This window comes from Penicillium rubens, assembly GCF_028828025.1.
Source record: "Penicillium rubens strain IBT 27055 chromosome Unknown utg000002l_segment0_segment0, whole genome shotgun sequence".
Classification (NCBI taxonomy): Eukaryota; Fungi; Ascomycota; class Eurotiomycetes; order Eurotiales; family Aspergillaceae; genus Penicillium; species Penicillium rubens.
Window position 1 is genome coordinate 5,741,998 of NW_026890600.1, and position 18,013 is coordinate 5,760,010.

The 18,013-nt window shown below is 49.8% G+C and overlaps 7 protein-coding genes across 7 annotated transcripts; 5 read left to right on the forward strand and 2 right to left on the reverse strand.

Annotated features, from left to right (window-relative positions):
• Positions 1-452: 452 nt before the first annotated feature.
• N7525_004656 (cytochrome P450) lies at positions 453-1,892 on the forward strand (the record flags this gene model as incomplete). Its single annotated transcript, XM_061213115.1, has 4 exons — positions 453-884; positions 959-1,459; positions 1,513-1,679; positions 1,739-1,892. 4 exons carry the CDS (start codon positions 453-455, stop codon positions 1,890-1,892), a joined length of 1,254 nt encoding a protein of 417 aa, XP_061070136.1.
• Positions 1,893-3,464: 1,572 nt separating this feature from the next.
• Positions 3,465-4,593, forward strand: N7525_004657 (uncharacterized protein; the record flags this gene model as incomplete). Its single annotated transcript, XM_061213116.1, has 4 exons — positions 3,465-3,552; positions 3,688-4,313; positions 4,381-4,434; positions 4,483-4,593. The coding sequence occupies 4 exons, from the start codon at positions 3,465-3,467 to the stop codon at positions 4,591-4,593; spliced, it is 879 nt and encodes a 292-aa protein (XP_061070137.1).
• Positions 4,594-5,301: 708 nt separating this feature from the next.
• On the reverse strand, positions 5,302-6,807 carry N7525_004658 (uncharacterized protein; the record flags this gene model as incomplete). Its single annotated transcript, XM_061213117.1, has 4 exons — positions 5,302-5,864; positions 5,916-6,131; positions 6,158-6,277; positions 6,354-6,807. 4 exons carry the CDS (start codon positions 6,805-6,807, stop codon positions 5,302-5,304), a joined length of 1,353 nt encoding a protein of 450 aa, XP_061070138.1.
• Positions 6,808-7,760: 953 nt separating this feature from the next.
• Positions 7,761-7,949, forward strand: N7525_004659 (uncharacterized protein; the record flags this gene model as incomplete). The annotated part of the gene is made up of 1 exon (XM_061213118.1): positions 7,761-7,949. One exon carries the CDS (start codon positions 7,761-7,763, stop codon positions 7,947-7,949), a length of 189 nt encoding a protein of 62 aa, XP_061070139.1.
• Positions 7,950-10,299: 2,350 nt separating this feature from the next.
• N7525_004660 (uncharacterized protein) lies at positions 10,300-11,842 on the reverse strand (the record flags this gene model as incomplete). Its single annotated transcript, XM_061213119.1, has 2 exons — positions 10,300-11,563; positions 11,619-11,842. The coding sequence occupies 2 exons, from the start codon at positions 11,840-11,842 to the stop codon at positions 10,300-10,302; spliced, it is 1,488 nt and encodes a 495-aa protein (XP_061070140.1).
• A 1,069-nt stretch (positions 11,843-12,911) lies between these two features.
• Positions 12,912-15,361, forward strand: N7525_004661 (uncharacterized protein; the record flags this gene model as incomplete). Its single annotated transcript, XM_061213120.1, is given in 6 exon segments — positions 12,912-13,341; positions 13,438-13,904; positions 14,018-14,314; positions 14,411-14,444; positions 14,508-15,097; positions 15,116-15,361. The coding sequence occupies 6 exon segments, from the start codon at positions 12,912-12,914 to the stop codon at positions 15,359-15,361; spliced, it is 2,064 nt and encodes a 687-aa protein (XP_061070141.1).
• Positions 15,362-16,246: 885 nt separating this feature from the next.
• Positions 16,247-17,410, forward strand: N7525_004662 (ribonuclease H family protein; the record flags this gene model as incomplete). The annotated part of the gene is made up of 5 exons (XM_061213121.1): positions 16,247-16,330; positions 16,366-16,464; positions 16,517-16,981; positions 17,006-17,164; positions 17,270-17,410. 5 exons carry the CDS (start codon positions 16,247-16,249, stop codon positions 17,408-17,410), a joined length of 948 nt encoding a protein of 315 aa, XP_061070142.1.
• Between the last annotated feature and the right edge of the window lie 603 nt (positions 17,411-18,013).

Consider the following 18,013-nt stretch of genomic DNA (forward strand, 5'->3'; position numbering starts at 1 on the left):
CTACGGAGGATTTTGTTTGTATTTTGCTTCGTTCTATGAGTTGATAATTAGACCTGAGTTAATAGTTAGACCCCTTGTTCCGGTAATTACTAGCGCCTTGTAGAGTGACTATATTAGATCGGATATCCATCAATATACATAGAACTTGTGTCACTATTTCTTCCGTGTTTTCTATGATTCCCCAATCTTACCATGTTTGTCATTGCATACAACATCCTCTTTCTCTTGATTGCGTGGATTCTGGGGCAATGCATCTACAATATCTTTCTCCATCCTCTGCGCCACATCCCAGGCCCGCTTCTCGCTAAGGTGTCTCGCTGTTGGCTCTTTAGCTTAGAGATTAGAGGGACTCAGCACTTGAAAATTCATAGCCTGCATCGCAAATACGGTATGTTAAATTTGTGTCTACCAAATGAATATCGCCAACTTACTTCAGAGGATCAGGACCAATAATGAGGATATCGCCGAATGAAGTCTCATTTGACGACATCGAAGCGTCGGACATCATTTACGCACAAACTTCCAAGTTCGAAAAGTCTGAATATTACTATCGTGCTTTTGAGGACCAAGGCCCCAATCTCTTCAGCATCCGTGATCGTCAACATCATTCCCAGGCCAAGAGACTCGTGTCCCACGCGTTCTCCCGTGCAAATGTCATTCAGCACGAGTCGTCTATATATGATAAGGCCCTCTACTTAATGGATAGGATTGAGCAGCGAGCAAAGGAACGTCGAACGATCCCTCTGTTCCCCGCATTCCGTTGCATGACGCTTGATACAATCTCTGAATTTTGCTTTGGGAAGTCCACGGGCGCGCTGCATATGAACAACTTCGAGTCAACGACCTTTGAGGCCATTGACAAGGCAAATGGGGCGGTCCTTTTTGTGAGTTCTGCCTTCCCGTCACGAAGCCTCAAGGGCAGGGTGAGGGATAGAATTTTGAGACTGACATTTTTCAGTTCCAATATTTCCCATTCCTCCGGCATCTCATCCAGTGGGCAAACAACTACAAAATATGTGCCGTCCCTAATGGATTTATTGAGTTGGCGCAGAAAGCGGAGGCTGGCTTGCAAGACGTGCATTCTTCTGGCTCATGGACCATGTTCAAAAATATGATTTCCATGGCGGAGAAGAAGTCTACCCAACTGACGAAGGAACAGTTGGTGTCTGAGGGTATGCTCATGATTGTTGCAGGCACAGATACCACAGCCACATCCTTGTCTGTGACCCTTCACAATTTGCTGCAACAGCCTGAGACATATAAGAAATTGCAAGATGAGATCCGCACAGCCATGCCCACTATGGATTCCAGACCGACAATACAGGTTCTCGATACACTGCCTTTCCTTGATGCGTGCGTCAAGGAAGGGTTGCGGCTCGCTTGTCCTAGTCACACTCGCCTTCCACGCACTGTCCCATCAGATGGCTGGTATTTCAAGAAACATTACTTCCCATATGGAGTAAGCTCTAATTCAACTATTTACGTCCACTGGAAGCCACTGACCTTCTGTAGACCAATGTGAGCACATCTCCCCTGTATTATCTGCACAGCGACAATGTGTTTCACTCCCCCAAGAAATACAACCCGTTTCGATGGTTGGTCGATGACGAAAAGAGGCGACATCTGCTGGCAAACTTTCATCCATTCTCACGGGGAACTCGACAATGCATTGGACAAAAGTAAGTCTTCCATCGCATACCATCTCAAATCTTCACATTGCTGAACAAATAATCTATAGTCTGTCAAGCATTGAACAGAAAATCGTCCTATCGCTATTTATTAGACGTTTCAACCCCGGAACAGTCTTAAAGAAGAAAGTCAGCCTGATAGAGGCGGTGACCGCAGTTCCTGACGATCCTTTGGAAGTTCTTGTGAATCTTATCTTTGAGTGATCGTACCTCTTCTCTCGCATATATTGATGTTTCTACTGCTGGTGGCCTGTATGTACTTGGAATGAGAACTTAGGCTTTGAAGGCCGAAGATATTTGATGGAAGTGATCTCAAACAGGCAAAAGTCGTAAAATGGAATATACATGCTTTGGAGCGAAGAAGTCCCTACGTAGTGCATATCGCCCTAAATTCCATAGTCGCTATCTCTCCATAACCGCTAAGAACCAGAGCCCCACTCTGCTAATTGGAAGTATGTACCCGGCTTCTCGGAAGCCGCGGAAGGGCCTGAAGTGGAAACTTAGACTATTTACCTTTTGGTCAAGATATCCCGGGGAAGCCTCGGGATCCCCATACTGCTAAGCGGAAGTCCTGCTCGAGGGAATAAATTACACTGTGGAGGCTAGGGATGATTCGGTGTCCCAGTCATCTACAACTGACACCTCGGGCATACGTTACCTGTCGGAGTCAGGGGTTTAACAACCTCTTCCGATGCGACATATTCTCAGCTAGATTGACAAAGTGGTGAATTGTTAACTTCTCCCATGCTTCCTGTGCATCTACGAACTCTCCCCATGTATCCTCATTATTACGCATATCGCGGAGCCAGGGCCGTAGCTTTAATATATCGGCCTTTAACAACGAGAGGTTCTCAATTAGGTTTAAATCAGGTGAATAGGGAGGCCAATCTATTACATTTAGATTCATCTCACGTAGAAGGCCCTGAATAATATACGCGGTGTGCGTAGGTGCGTTATCATACTGAAAAATAACTGGGCACGGAAGCGTCGGCTTGATATATGGTATGTACATGATAGACATAATGCGAAATTATGAAGGAATCCCCCACAGATTTCTGCTTCCCCGCACGCATTGTACTTGGCTCTATGTGGGGAATTGAGCTCCAGTCGGGTTATTGCGAATCATTCCGACGTATTCCCGGGTTCGAGTATATAAGAATATCGAGTAGCTCACATACGTTGATCCAATTTACGAATGCTTTTTATCTAAGATGTCAACAGTGGTTGAAATTCTGGGAAATATCTCCTCTGCGGATTGGCTATCTGCATCTCTCGCATGTGTGAGACTTAAGACATGATTATTTCTTATCCTTTATAATGCTTACTTTTCATCTCTCACAGATTTTGCTACATATCATCTATAATGTGTGGTTTGGCCCATTAGCACATATTCCAGGCCCTTTTCTCGCGAAAGTGTCCTCATTATGGATTGTTTTCCAATGTCGTTACACAAGACGATCCGAAACTCTTCTCAAACAGCACCAAAAGTATGGGAATTTTGTCCGGGTAGCACCGAATCATATTTCTATATCCGATCCGTCCGCCTTAGAAGCAATCTACGGGCACAAATCTGGGTTCAACAAAGGCCCCTTTTATGAAGATAAGTCCAGTAAGACTCAATTTCACCATCCCAACTAACATTTACAGACTATTTTACCCTTTCACCAAGTTGAGCCTGTACTTTTCAATACCAGGGATGTGCAGATACATCATCGAAAGCGCAAATATTTGAGCCCGGCATTCTCGGCAAAGAATTTGAACGAATACGAGCCTTATATGGCGATGCAAATACGGAAACTGATGGAATGCTTCCACCGTCGCATTGAAAACTCTGGAACGGTCCAACTGGATTTCAATGAGTACTGTGAGTGGCCCAAAGCTGTTTAGATCAATTATGGAAGACTAATTTCTACGAGCAAACTACTTGGCATTCGACGTGATAGGTTAGGCCCCCCACAGGTCCATTATCATTATTATTTCGCTGACGGGACGTGTGCAGGGGATTATGCATTTGGAAAGCCGTTCGGGTTTCTTGATAAAGAGCGAGATCACCTCAACCTGATAGCCATTATTGATGCACGCGGCGAGGTTCTCAACGCATTGGGTCATCTCCCACAAATCCTCCGACCGATCATGAAATATTTTTTCCTGGATCCATTCTGGCCAAATGGGCTACGCGCGACGTCCAACTTGGCAGCAATCGGTACACAGGCCTATTATGGACGGAAGGATCAGAAAAATTCTCGGCATGACCTCCTTAGCTTCTTATTTAAAGCAAAAGACCCAGAGTCTGGGGGTCCATTATCCGAGAAGGAGATCATTGCCGAGTCTATCTCATTTATTGTTGGCGGTAGTGATACTACAAGCTCGACCATGACTAATGTGGTTGATATTGTTTCTCGGTCCCCGGAAGTACAAAGACAATTACAATCAGAGCTGGATCAGGCATTTCCTGGAGTGATGGAAAGTGACTGGGTGGCCGATTTTCAGACTGCGAACAGGCTCCCTGTGTTGAATGCTGTGCTGCGGGAAACGATGCGATTCAAACCAACCAGTGCCACGGGACTAGAGCGGGTGACACCTGCCGGAGGCAAGATTATTGCCGGCATGTTTATCCCAGAAGGGGTGAGTTTGGTTTACCTACACCTACTTTCTATTGCCACAATATTGGAGAAGCTAACCAGTAACGCAGACTTTGGTGAGTGTGCCGACGTTGAATGTTCATCATAACCCAGCTGTCTTTGTGGTAAGTGATCCCATATCTTCTGAAAGCAAAACCTGACCGGAGATTAAGCGCCCCGACGAATATGACATATCACGGTGGCTGGGCAGCGACTCTTCGGCGTTGCTTGACTCCTTCTATCCGTTTTCTCTTGGACCACGAGCCTGTATTGGAAGAAAGTAGGTTATAATTCCGTGTTTTGTTTGTAGCCAACCAGAGGCCCCAGCACTAACTTTCTGAAAGCTTCGCATGGATGGAGATGCTGAAGACCTTGGCCACAGTTTTCAAATTATTCATTGTTGAAAGAACCAGAACGCTTGGCACGGAAGTTCGCGAGGGTTTCTTTGTCAAGAACAGTGAATGTAATGTGGTGGTCAAGCCGAGGTTTGGACGGAAAGATAGAACATGAGGCTACATCTAGAGAGTTGTGAAAAACAGATCAGATTGAATAAACGAGCTGAGCGGAAGTGCAAGATGGTATTACGGACATGCTAGTCACCAAAATATTAGTTGTGTGGACAGCAACTATGATGGGCCCCAGTTGATGGGCCCAGCTTCTCATGTGCAATACCTAATACCCAGATTAGGCCTCGCCAAAACCCGCCCAAAACCCCAACCCGCCTGTTGGTTGATAAGTGATGCTTCGGTGTTCATATTATTGATAAACACCCCCCCCCCCCCTCCCCCTCTGCCTGATTTCAGGCCAAAAGTCATATGACACCTGGCACTATTATTTTCTGCCAGCCAAATCTGTATATTTGAATTTTGATTTACAGAATACACAATGCTGCACTTAATGCTTGTATTGAAACAGGTGGCTACGGAGGATGTTGTATACAGCGAAAGGTCGACAGGCGCGAAACAAGAAATATCCCGACAGCATAGCCTCTCTCATTCGCGCCTCCTCGGTTTTACAGACCGAGAGCTGGCCTTGTGGCGTAATTTGGTTGAATAGTGGACTTGAAGGGATGACATATTTCGGCCTGGGTAGTGAGCCGTAATCTCAGACCATGACATTGCCTCTTTTTCCTTCAGCCGCACCAGTAGCGCATTCTCGTATGACGTGTACGGTCTTAGTTTCCCTGGAATAACCGCCGTGTGGGGTCGAGACAGCATCGGGCTAGGGTCGGGTACGAAAGTAAAGAAATATGCCGATTTCAGACCAGAATGAGATTCGACCGTGAGGAGAGCACTCCCGCGTACATCCTGGAAAGCACCAGAGTGATGAGATGAAACGGGATCGGAAGAGTCCGAAGGGTCGGAAAGTGGCCTGGTTGAAGGTCTCCGTTTCTTCCTCTTTTGACACAGCTGTTCTTTATCATAGGTGGTGTTCCCATCTTGGTGGTTGCTGGTGCCTCGACCTAAGCGGAGTCGCTTCTTGCATACTGCCGCAGCGGCCCTTTTGCTTCTTCTGGCGGCTCCTTGCTTCCGGAACGGTGATGGTACAACCACGGCTATCGACGGATAGCGCACCGGGACATTGGAACTCAGTGTCGTTCAAACACGAGAACATCCTGGAGGAGAGCGCACGGTCGGCGATGCGGACAGGCCAGATGTGGCTGAGGTGTCTTCAGCAGTGCTGGAATCTTCAGCCCGCCCCGGAGCCTCGTTTGCCCTAGAGCATGGGTTTTCACCTAGGTAAGATGTCTGACTCGGCTCCGTATAATTTTCGTAGCCCCCAGGGTACAGACTGTATGAGGGCTCCGTGTAGATAACTTCCGCTTGGCTGATTCTTGTTGGGAATCACCCGCCACAGATAGGTTGCTAGAGGCACAGTTCGCTTGTTCGGGTGCAGGCATGGGTGCGGTCACACAAGGTACGCACGAGAGTTGAGAAGTCTCCATTTCTTTGGTATCATGAACAGCGTCTAAAAAAAGCGGAAAAAAAGTCAGACAATGAGAGGATGATGGCTTACTTCATCATCATGTGTTTTGCCAACATACCCGGTAAATCATCTCCCCGCATATCAGAAGGAATGGGGTCTAGATGACCTGGCACTGCAGGAGATGGGATTGTTCTCGCGGAGTCTGTCAATGGCACTGGCTCTGAGAAAGCCAGCGCGGAAATTCCACGATCTAACGAAATATCACGGGTAGCTGGCATATTTGTTGTCACTCCGGGTTCGACATCTTTCGTCATTTCAGGCCGAGTAGGACCATAGACATGATTGATCTCGAAGTCAAATATGTTCCAGTCATGAGTTGTACCGGCCGGTGGCGTTGACTGTCCTAGTGATACCTCGCACGGTCCTGGACGGAAGCCGAACCCAGTGGGAAAAGACTGCTGGAAGTATCGTGGCACATGAGCTGGAGCGGGGGGCACGCTTTTTGCACTAGTGCAAGGCGGCGGGCGACTTGGGCCATGGTAGAAGTCGATTTGATCAAGGTCCACCCTCATTTCCCAGAAAGTGGTAAGACATAGCGGAGGTAGATACCGACAGATAATAAAGCAATAACCTCGAATAAGAGTGCAGCGGTAACTGGGCTGGTGTATCCACGTCCGCTCTGAATCATATCCAAAAAATGAAAAGGAGGTCAGTCAGCCTTTTTAATACCCGGGCGCCGCCAGAGCATTACTAGCTGGGAATCATGCAGTATATCGCCTTGCAGACCCCACACAACCGAGAACCGCGACAACACTGCCTTGTTGATACTACTCCCTGCTTGCGTCGGGCGATTACTTGAGAGTACTCCGGGCGAATTTAGCCAACCTGCCTCGTCGAAGGGCGTGTTGGGTCCGTAGTACCCACCGTGTGGCGTTGCAGCCTTCAAGACACCTCAGCTGACAACTGATGGATTGGGAAGAGATTGGCAAGAAAAAATTCCTCAATCCCAGCGGCAGCCTACACTTCGCCGATCACGCAAGCCGATCATGCAAGCCATCAATTTCATGGATGGTTGTGATGCCTCAGCTCAGCGCCAGAGCTCCTTGAGGCATTTTTGCGGTTGGCTAGTGAGCGAAAGCGGGTCTAATGAGCGACTCACCGATGATCCTCAACCGGAAGTCGGCTGAAAGAGCAAAGGTGACCGTTTGGTGGCGCGCGGCGTGGCATTCGCGAACCGAAGCCTGAGACAAAGAGCGGCCAGTAGTCCTCGTACATTGCTCTTCACATGTCCATTTATCAGGCAGCCCGAGGGTGAGATGCACACCGGTTAAGACAGCGACCCTCCGTAGCGTACAGTATAAAACGAGGAGTGTATAGAGCCATATAGAACTGGGAAATCAAGGGCGACCCCGGTGACTTGCAGGGTCAGACCGACGACTCCTTCAAATTTCCGCGAGTGGGGAAGCAGGCTGTGCTCGGGGCGCAGAGTTTTTAGCTGGCAGGGGCCACGTCAGTAGACCAGAAAATGGCGCCGGCGAAACATAATGGAGGGGGAAAGGGGAGAATCGGCGTAGGAAAGAAGAGAGCTGTCGTTGAGCGACGCACCGCGGGTTATATAGATGGCGGACGTCGCGAGACGGGCGGTGCGAGACGGCAGAACCCGACCGGGGCTAGGGTGAGGCGCCAAACCCGTTACGGACGGGCTAAACCATAAATGGACGGACGCGATACTGGATCGGGCGTGGGTCCCACGGGCGCTAAACCCCAAGGAGGGGGGCGCCGAAACGGGCGGCGGGCCAGCAAATCGCAATTCTACTCAATAACAAACCCGAGCGTCCTTCACCGCCAAGCGCATCACGTGACCGTGACTCCAGATCTACTCCCAGGGAGTATACCCGGGGGTCACCAGCGACTCCAAGCAGTGACTCCAGGGAGTCACTCAAGGGAGTAGGAACGAAAGATATATAAGGACACTCCCTCATGTACTTAGTTTAGTTCTTCGTCTTCAATCACACATTGTTACTTGTGTTTACCTTTTGGATTACTGTGACTCTTTAACTTGATTATAACTTGACAACACTCACGAGCAGACCAATACCCCGGTATAGATCTACTCGGCGCTCTACCTGGCATCAGTTCCTCGATTGCTCAACAGGACTTAGGCTACAGTAAGGCCCTGCGCGGCAATAGCTCAGTTGCGACCGATCGTTGACGTTGGATACTAGACCTCGCCAAAAACATTTAGAGGGCGAGCATCGCCCGCCCTCCGCCCGACCCGCGAGGGCAGAGGGCAGGTAAGAGCCCGCCCTCGCCCGGCCCTCAGCCCTCGCGAGGGCCGCCGTCATCAGCCCTCATCCGCCCTCATTTACATAAAATTTTGCGACCTTTCCTAACTGAGCTGTATAATTCTGCTGATTCACCCTCATAGATTACCGTTTTTGAACAGTGTTTTTGTTTTAATAGTAGGTTTACTAGATATTTTCATACATGCGCTTAGAGATTCGAGGGAATTCACTTCTATTTTGATGAACCATAGCAGGTGATAGTATAATTACAGAATTATCATATGTTGAGATGTAGTGGTAGTTTATTGTTATAGAAATCTATAATTCTGTAGTCTCAGTATCAAGAAATATATATTCATCATGTAGGCAGGTGATGCATAAACTACATCTAACAACCACCATATTAATTCTTGACGTTCCCCTCTTAGTAGGTTCATTATATTAATACTAGTAGATATTAGGCTTCTTACTATTGTTCTATATAATGAAAGGGCTTTATGGCTTTATAAGAGATGAGTATGACTTTGACGTTTAAAATATGAAAGCATTCTGGTTGATTTCACACTAGGTTCGGGGGCATTTGACTCAGCGAAAAAACGAGGGCCGATCTCCGATTTGAGGGCGGCCCGCATAATTCGAGGGCTCATTCGAGGGCCGCCCTCGACCAGCCCTCGGAATTGAACCAATCAGGAGAGGATCCCTATAATAAATGGGTCGCAATGTGATACATTACATTGATAGAGAGAGTAGGCCTAATTTGAAAGGAACATTGAATCTGTTTGTTAGCACAGGTGGACTTTTTAGTACAAAGTAGGTCTCATCCAACCCTCTAAGTCCTATCTATCTTCTAGATCTACGCAGTACGAAGGACCATTCAATTAACAATGTCCCAGTTATCTCTATTCTCGGATGCCTACCCATCATCTCTTTACGAAGGGGATACAATTGACGGTCTCTCCTTTCCGAACGACCAATTCCATAATCCTGATCTCTCAGGAAGCCAGCAAACAAGTGACTCAGTATCGAATCCCGGGTTTCTTACGCCGATTCCTCCCCCTTCGGTACCTCCTTCACTCGAGCGCGTTGGCCCTGGTCGATCCATTGAATTCGTTCTATACTCTGATATGTCAAAGGATGAATTTGTCGCTTGGTGGTTAGAAACTGAATTTGGACGCAGGAAACGGCTCCATTGGAGTGGCAACCGTACAGCAGCTTGCTGGCAGCACTTCGATCAAGTTGCTAATGCAAAGACTGGAAAATCAGGCGCGAAATGCCGTCAATGCCATAAAGTCCTAGACCATCCAGCGAATGGGCGATATGGAACAACTGCACTTCATCGGCATTTAGCTGGACCAACCTGTCGTAAATCCACCAGACAAAAGACCAATATCAATGGTTTACTTATAAATGCGGTATGTTTAAGCCAGGGTTCCGAGGTTTCGTTTTAGGGATTTACTAATGATTCTCTTCATTCAAAGGCCCAAAACGCACCAGCTACCCCGACTCCCTTTACGCAAGAAGCATGGGAACATAAACTGTTGAAATTGCTTTCCCTTTCACGCCTCCCCTTCCGATTCATCGAGCATGCCGAATTTCATGACGTTATCGCATATGCCAGACTTGCCCCAGCACAACCCCAGATTCCATCTGCGAAAACAATGCGGTCTCGACTGCGGGGGTACGTCCAAGAGCAGCAACAGTCTATACTAAAGCAGCTTCCGCCTGGTGTAAAGCTTTCGCTTGCATTAGACTGCTGGACATCTCCATTTGGACAGGCCTTTATGGCAGTGACTGGCTACTTTCTTGATCAGCACTGGGAACACCGAGAGATCCTTCTTGGATTCCAACCTTTGTCTGGTTCACATACAGGTGTAAACCTAAGTGAGGTGGTATCGCGCATTTGACATGCGGAAAGAGTAACCGGCACTTTTCCCAATTTTCATATTCACCTGTCGGAAATTCCTGGCACAGACTGCCAATAAACTTCTCCTTCCATTGCTCTACTTGTCGATGAGATTCCAACCACATACGCATAATCAGTTGCACCAGCCGATGCATCGTGAAGATTGTTGTATCCTCGCCGACAGTTATGAATGAATAAGCACTGAGAATCGTGATATCATCTTCAAAATCGGAGTCTATATCTGATACAGATATCTCCCCATCGTCACTAGAGTCGTCTGAAAGCTTTGAACCCGTATCAGGATTGCGATTGGTTTCACCTCGAGCCCAGAGAAGGCTCTCGGGAATCCCTTGCCGATCAAAAAAACTCATGAGAGAAAGCAAGTCCGCTGCGGATGGTTTTGTTCGTTGGATATAATCGAACGATATTTGCCATGTGACCAGAATCGAATTGCTTGCTTCCCAGTCCCGGCGGTATAAGTGACTCGCCTCCATTTCCAGAAGCCTTCTCACTTTAAGGTCATTCTTTCGGAAGTCCCTTAAGTACTGCGAAACAGAACAGCGAGGGGCTCGATTTCTAATGTAGCTTGCCGCCTGTACGATCGCTAGCGGCATAAACTCGAGCTCTTCTACTAACTGTCGGCTTTCTTGGCTTTCCTCTGGTTGTGCAAGTTTTCTCTGGAGAAGGTCCAGCGCCTGGGACCTTTCCATCGGTTGAACTTCAATGAGGTCCTTGTGATCGACCATTTTCAACGCAACCTCTCTGGTCCGACTCGTGATAATGGTAGAGCCATTCCCGCTTCGAGGAACATATTCTAATAGTGGTTTTGTCGAGGCGTTCGTTAGGCCACTTATCGGATCTCCCTTGCCTGCCGCCGGAACCGAGCAAAGAAGCTGATCGTCATCGACATTATCAAGGATACAAACCCATTTCCCTATCTTCTCATCCCGGAGCCAGTTTTCGACCAGGTTTAATATGTTAACTTTAGGATCTTGACGACCCGGGATTTTAACCTGGTCCGCGATGCTCCGGAAACTTTGATCGAATCGGGCTGCGTTACTCGCATGGACCCAGAAAACCCAGGTGGCCGGTGATTCGGATCGGACCTGGTAGGAGTATTCGATGGCAAGTTGCGATTTCCTTCGAATTGTGAGCAATTAAGCAATAAACCACGGGCCGGTCGCTCTACACTCACCCGACACCGCCGAGGCCAACAAGTGCTATCCTCGACCCTGGGACTAAGCTTTTCTCGTGGATCCGACGAAGCAGTGCATCGCGACTGACAAAGTCCAGGTCGCGCGCGAATGGGACGGTCGAGAACGGGTTGGTTGGAGTTTCCGGTCGCTCTAGGCAGGGTGGGAAGTGGCGGTTAGTTAGTCGACCCTGGTCGTGTCCGGTTCCCAGCTCACCTGGAGGCATATTGATCTGACCACTGTTAAATCCAATCTGGAGACCAGAGTTGCTGCCATGGAATGATGTCGACGCCTTGATAAAATATCTGTAGGTCCTTCGTATTTTTGTGAAGAGTTCTTTGTCTGACTCCCAGCTGAAGGAGGGGCACGTCCTCAGCCCTGAAGTCCACCATCAGGTGACTTCACGGCGTTAGGACTGGGAATTGGATTGGCGGACAGCCCACATCGAGCATTCTGTTGATCCCATGTGGGGTAGGATTACGATCTTCCCAGGAATCGGATTGACCACACAATGACACCTATCGCTCGGGCGCCTTAAAGCAAGATGGTTGAATGTCGGCCGCTAATACGTGGCGGACTGCTATTTGCGGGGCTATAAAGCTAAAAATCCATCCACATATAATAGGATCGCGAGAAAACACTTGCGTTGCCGACTGGTGAGGGCATCTGCAAAGAAACTTACACCCACCAGTTTTCTAGTTATGTGTACGGAGTACTCTTCCCTCCCTCGACCAGTGTTCAGCGCTGAGGAATAAGGGCGGCTGGGCAAAGGTGGGTGGAGACGTGTGCAAAGTGTGACCAGACATCCCCCCTCTGCCCACCGGTCTGTTTGACTTGTTTGCAGGATCGACGCTCTAGAAACCTTCGAGACCATACAAGCCTAATACCGAAGCCATTTTTATGATGTTATTTACAACTGTATTAGAATACTGCCACGAACAGGGGTCAGGGGCGGAGTAACTGTAATAGGTATAGTGTGTTTCGAAAGAGGGTTCGAGAAAGAATCTCTGTGTGTTAGTGGTGAAACTGATTTCGATCCATCCTGTACCGTTTGGACAGTTTGAGGCGCTCTACAACCCGACCGGTATCAATTAGGTACCTAAAGGCGATATAAAATTGTTGTTGTGTACCGAGCGGGAAGGAATGGCGGGCCCACATGCGGGTGCTCCCGGGCCTCCTCGCACAACCACGGAACGGCAGTGACTGACGCGTCGGAAAACCTTGATTCGACTACCGCGCCGCGGACCAGAAGACAGGCTCGGCTCAGCGATGGCTACTCCAACGCAGCTCGCTCAATGACCGAGATCACGAGCTCCGTAGACAAGAGTTGGCGCGTCACGACTCGGGACATCTGGCGTATGATTGATGGCTTAAAAGAAACGATCGCCTACCAAACCGAGCTTATACAATCCACTAAAGACGAACTGCTTGAAGTAAAGCACGACCAGAACGTCCTCCAAACGCAGAACGAGAAACTCCATGAGGAAGTTCGAGCCCTAAGGGCGCAAATCGATGCGCTCCCGTCCACACCCGTGGTAAAATCGTGGGCCGCGGTGGCAGCAAGCCACCCGCCTCTTCAACCAAACCACCAACACATAGACAAGGATCGGAACTGCGTCCGAATCAGCACTCAGCGGTCCTTTATCGACCCGAGGGACAACGATATGAGCGATCAAAACAACTTTGGGCGATATCTCCTAACGGAGACCGCGAACACCCATATCCGTACGGCGCTGTTAAGCACACCGTCCACATAAGATACCCAAGTGGCCGGGGTTGGCACCACGAAAACCTGATACGTGATCCGGTTCAAAGACCTAGAGTCGGCGGAAGCGGCCCGCAATAATAGCGAATGGCTGAACGAGTTAGGAAATAACACGAAACTGGTCAAGCTACGGTTCGGTGTCGTGGTACACCGGACCCCGATAGATAACTTTAACCTAGAAAACGTAAACGCACAGGCGATCGAGAAAATCATAGAAGAGAATGAACTTACCGGGCGAGGATTCCAGATCGAAGAGATCGCGTGGCTTAAGAAGAAGGATAAGGCGCTAGGGAAGTTCGCATCCCTCGGCATCTGGTTCGACACCGCGGAAGGGACCGATTTTATACTAGAAAATGGCTTTATCGTTGGCCAGAGATTCATCGGCAGTGTGGAACGCTACGAACTAAAAAGAAAGAGATGCTTCCGGTGCCAACGATTTGGACACTTCGCATGGTCATGCAAGGAAACGCCTCGATGTGGACATTGCGCTAGCCAACACGAACGGGAACGGTGCCCCCCGGGGGTGAGAGCCCGATGCCTCGACTGCGGTGGTGATCACCCAACTAGTGACCGCTAGTGCCTAACGCCGGCAACCTTTAGCTCCCAATGTTAGGGGCAAACCTATATATACTACAGTTAAATATCATGAAATCGGGGCCTAGGATGGAAGCGCTTATCAACGACCACCAGAGCCAAGATCTGGATATACTCCTGATCCAAGAACCGTCTATCACCACTTATCAAACACACGTCAACCACAGCGCCTGGCGACTTTACCGACCGATCACCGAGACTGATGCAGGTCGATTTCGCAGTCTGATCTATATCAACCGGAAAGTCTCAACCTCCTCCCACCGGCAGATCGCCTACAACCACCCTGACGTCACAGCCATCAAAATCTGGATAGCCGACTCTCAATTTCTTATGTTTTCGGTCTACCTCTTATGCGTCCCGCTTTTGACACCCAACGAGGCGTCAGCAGAACTAGCACTCACGGCGATCTAGAACACAATAACATCTAATATCTAGGAGGATCAAAGGATAACAACCGTTATCCTCTTAGGTGATTTCAACCGCCACCACCCGGCGTGGAGCACTAACCACATTTAACCGCAATTTATTGAAGATACGAGCGAATTGATCAACTTCTTCCAAACGCATGGCTTACACGGCTATCTGCCACGAGGGATAGCGATATTCTGGCCCCTCAACGATCCAGGGAAGAGCACCACTATCGACCAGACGGTCACGAACCGACCAGAACTGCTCATCAAGTGCCATCTCTACCACGAGAACTACGGGTCTGACCACCGCGTAACATACTCGGAATGGAACCTGAGTCCTCGGCGCCAGCCCGCCGCTAAGGCGAAGAAAGCCTACGACCGCGCGGACTGGGCCAAGATCGCCGAAGACGTGCTTCGACAGATAGGCCTGTGGAAGGGGGTGAAAACGAGACCAGCGCTAGATGAGGTAGTCGAGCGGCTCATAGAGGCGACTACCACGGCGGTAGATAGATACACTCCCGACCTACGACCATCACTATACTCTAAACGCTGGTTTACCCCAGACCTTAAAATACAACAAACCGAGGTCAACTACCTACGCCGGAAGTGGCAAGAGAGCTATGCGGAGCTCGGGCGACACGACGCCCGCTCCACGACCCTCTTTCAAGAGATGCAACAGAAACGACGAATATGGACTCGGACTATCGAGAAAGTTAAAGCGTCTCACTAGAAACAATTCCTAGACGAAGCCGGGGAAGGGAAGCTCTGGAAAGCGGCTATCTATACGAAACCGCGTGAGGCCTGGGGGTGCATCCCAGCCTTGCACGTTGCCACTAACGAGCTCACCGAAAACAAGGAAAAGGCGCAGGCTTTCCTAGATGCTTTCTTCCCGAAAATGGACGAACCGGACGAAGATTCGCTCATCCGAGCACCTCTAGAACTCCCGTGGCAACCTATCACCGAGCTAGAGATCTAGAGATCACTCAAATCGGCGAAAGGATCTACCGCACCTGGCGAAGACGGCGTACCGACACTCGTGTGGAAACAGCTGTGGGGATACCTCAAACACTATATCACGGGAATATTCACCGCGTCCATTAGCCTAGGATACCACTAGAAGGGATGGCGGAGCGCAAAGAGTGTGGTGCTACAGAAACCTAAGAAACCAGATTACTCGGTCCCCGGGGCCTATCGCCCGATCTCACTCCTTAACACACTAGGTAAACTTCTGGAGGCGGTGATGGCGCGACGACTGTCGTATCTCGCCGAAAAACACGGTCTGCTACCGGATACCCAGTTTGGAGGGCGACTAGGCAGAACCACCGAACAGGCCCTTCTGGTCCTCTCTAACGCGATCGACCGAGCGTGGTATAAACACAAAGTGGTAACGCTGGTGGCATTTGACCTGAAAGGTGCCTTTAACGGAGTTAACAAGGTGAGCCTAGACGCCTGCCTCCGGGCAAGGAGAATCCTAACCGTGGCTAGAAAATGGATCGCGAGCTTTATGAGCGACCGCCACGCTAGTATAGGATTTGATGACTTCCGCACCGAGGTCACGCCGCTAGCGAATGCGGGACTAGTATAGGGCTCACCCCTCTCGCCTATCCTGTTCGTATTCTTCAACTCTGATCTAGTCGACCAACCTGTCACTTTTCACGGCGGTGCATCCGCCTTCATCGATGACTACTTCCGCTGGAGAGTAGGGCGCTCGGCCGAAGACAACCTAGCCAAGATTCAATCGGAAGACAGCCCCCGCATTGAAGCATGGGCCCGTCAAACCGGGTCCTGCTTCGCAGCCGAGAAAACCGAGCTCATTTATATCACTAGGAAAAGAAGCCAACAGCTCTAGGGTCAAGTGGTTATGAACGGGAAGACAGTCGAAGCGTCGCCCACGGCTAAGCTGCTAGGCGTGGTTTTCGACCAGGAGTTACGCTGGAAAGAACACGTCTAATAAGCGATCAAACGCGCTATCAAGGTCAGTATTGCTCTAGGCGGGCTGCGGCATTTACGCCTAGAATAGATGCGACAGCTCTACTAAGCCTGTATCACGCCGGTCGTAGACTACGCGTCGACGATCTGGTACGACCCTCTGCGAGACAAGACTCACCTGCGACATCTGAACACAGTCTAGAGGACCGCGTTGATCCGCATCCTATCGGCTTTTAGGACGGTGGCTACTACAACCCTAGAAGTAGAAGCACACGTTCTACTAACACACCTCCGCCTCCGCCACCGAGCGCAGAACACCATTACAAGCCTTCACACTCTGCCGCGCGATTATCCTATTTGGGATACACTACGGCGAGCTCAGAAACGTAGGAACAACATCGGGTCGTACGCTCGTTTTCCACTAGCGGAAGCCCTAAAGACCATGGACCTAGTAAGACTGGATGAACTAGAGACGATCGACCCACGACCGCTTCTACCATGGCGGGCCGAACCCTTCACGGAGTTTGAGATCGGGTCAGACCGAGAGTCGGCAACAGAACGGGCCGGGACCGTGCGATCCATATCCACCATTGTGGTCTACTCTGACGCCTCGGGACGCGAAGACCACCTAGGCGCCGCTGCCGTAGCACTCGGCAATAACCTGGAGGTTATCGAATCCTAACAGGTCTAGGTGGGACCGATGGACCGGTGGTCGGTTCACGTAGCAGAGCTGATAGGCATCTTCTACGCCGTCAGTATAGTGTTCAAGATCAGCAATCAGCGGCTAAGAACGGAACATAAGGGAATAACGACCGCAACGATCCTCTACGACAGCAGATCAGCATTGCAAGTAATCCAGAACCTAGGAAACAAATCAGGACAATGCATCATCCACGCGATCCTCTAAGCGGCCACGGAGGTTCAAGTAAAGGGAATCGCGCTCCGTCTCCAATAGATACCCGGACACTGCGATAACCCGGGAAACGACGCAGCAGATCGGCTAGCCAAGGACGCAGCAAGCCCGGGCAAGACACACCCCTTCCGCCCTTTGCTGACAAGGACGAAGGCGCTCATTCGCGACAACATCCGCGCATAGTGGGAACGGGAATGGGAATCGTCTACTAAAGGCGGTCACCTACGGAAAATGGATAGCACTCTCCCCGCGGCCTACACTAGGAAGCTTTATAGAAACCTTCCCAGGGGCCGGGCATACCTGCTGACACAGCTACGCACGGGCCATAATTGGCTATCCACCTTCAGGAACGCCATTGGCTTCCGTGATGACGATCACTGTGCGTGCGGCGCGCAAGAAACAGTCACTCACGCATGGGACGCGTTGCGCCGCGTAGTCCGCCGCGAACCACAAGGAAGAATCAAGAAAGACACATGCAGACCTACAACTCGTACGGTGACTAAAGAGGCTGGACGTGCACCAGAAGATGACACCTGCGCAAAAAGAAATAGCACGGACAGGGAGTCTAAAATTCCTTTGGGGGACGAGGGGAAATAGAAGAGCAGAAAATGGACCACAAAAAGGTAAAAGTAAAGCAATCCAAAGACATTGATTATGGTGAGGATTGCAAAGTCGTGCAAGGACTGCGCTTTCGGTTCAGCCATTTAGGTCGCGGGCCGTGTACTTGTTGGAGCGAGGACATGGGGAAAACTAGGCTTTTTAAGGTGAATAGCAAGAGCGAAGCAG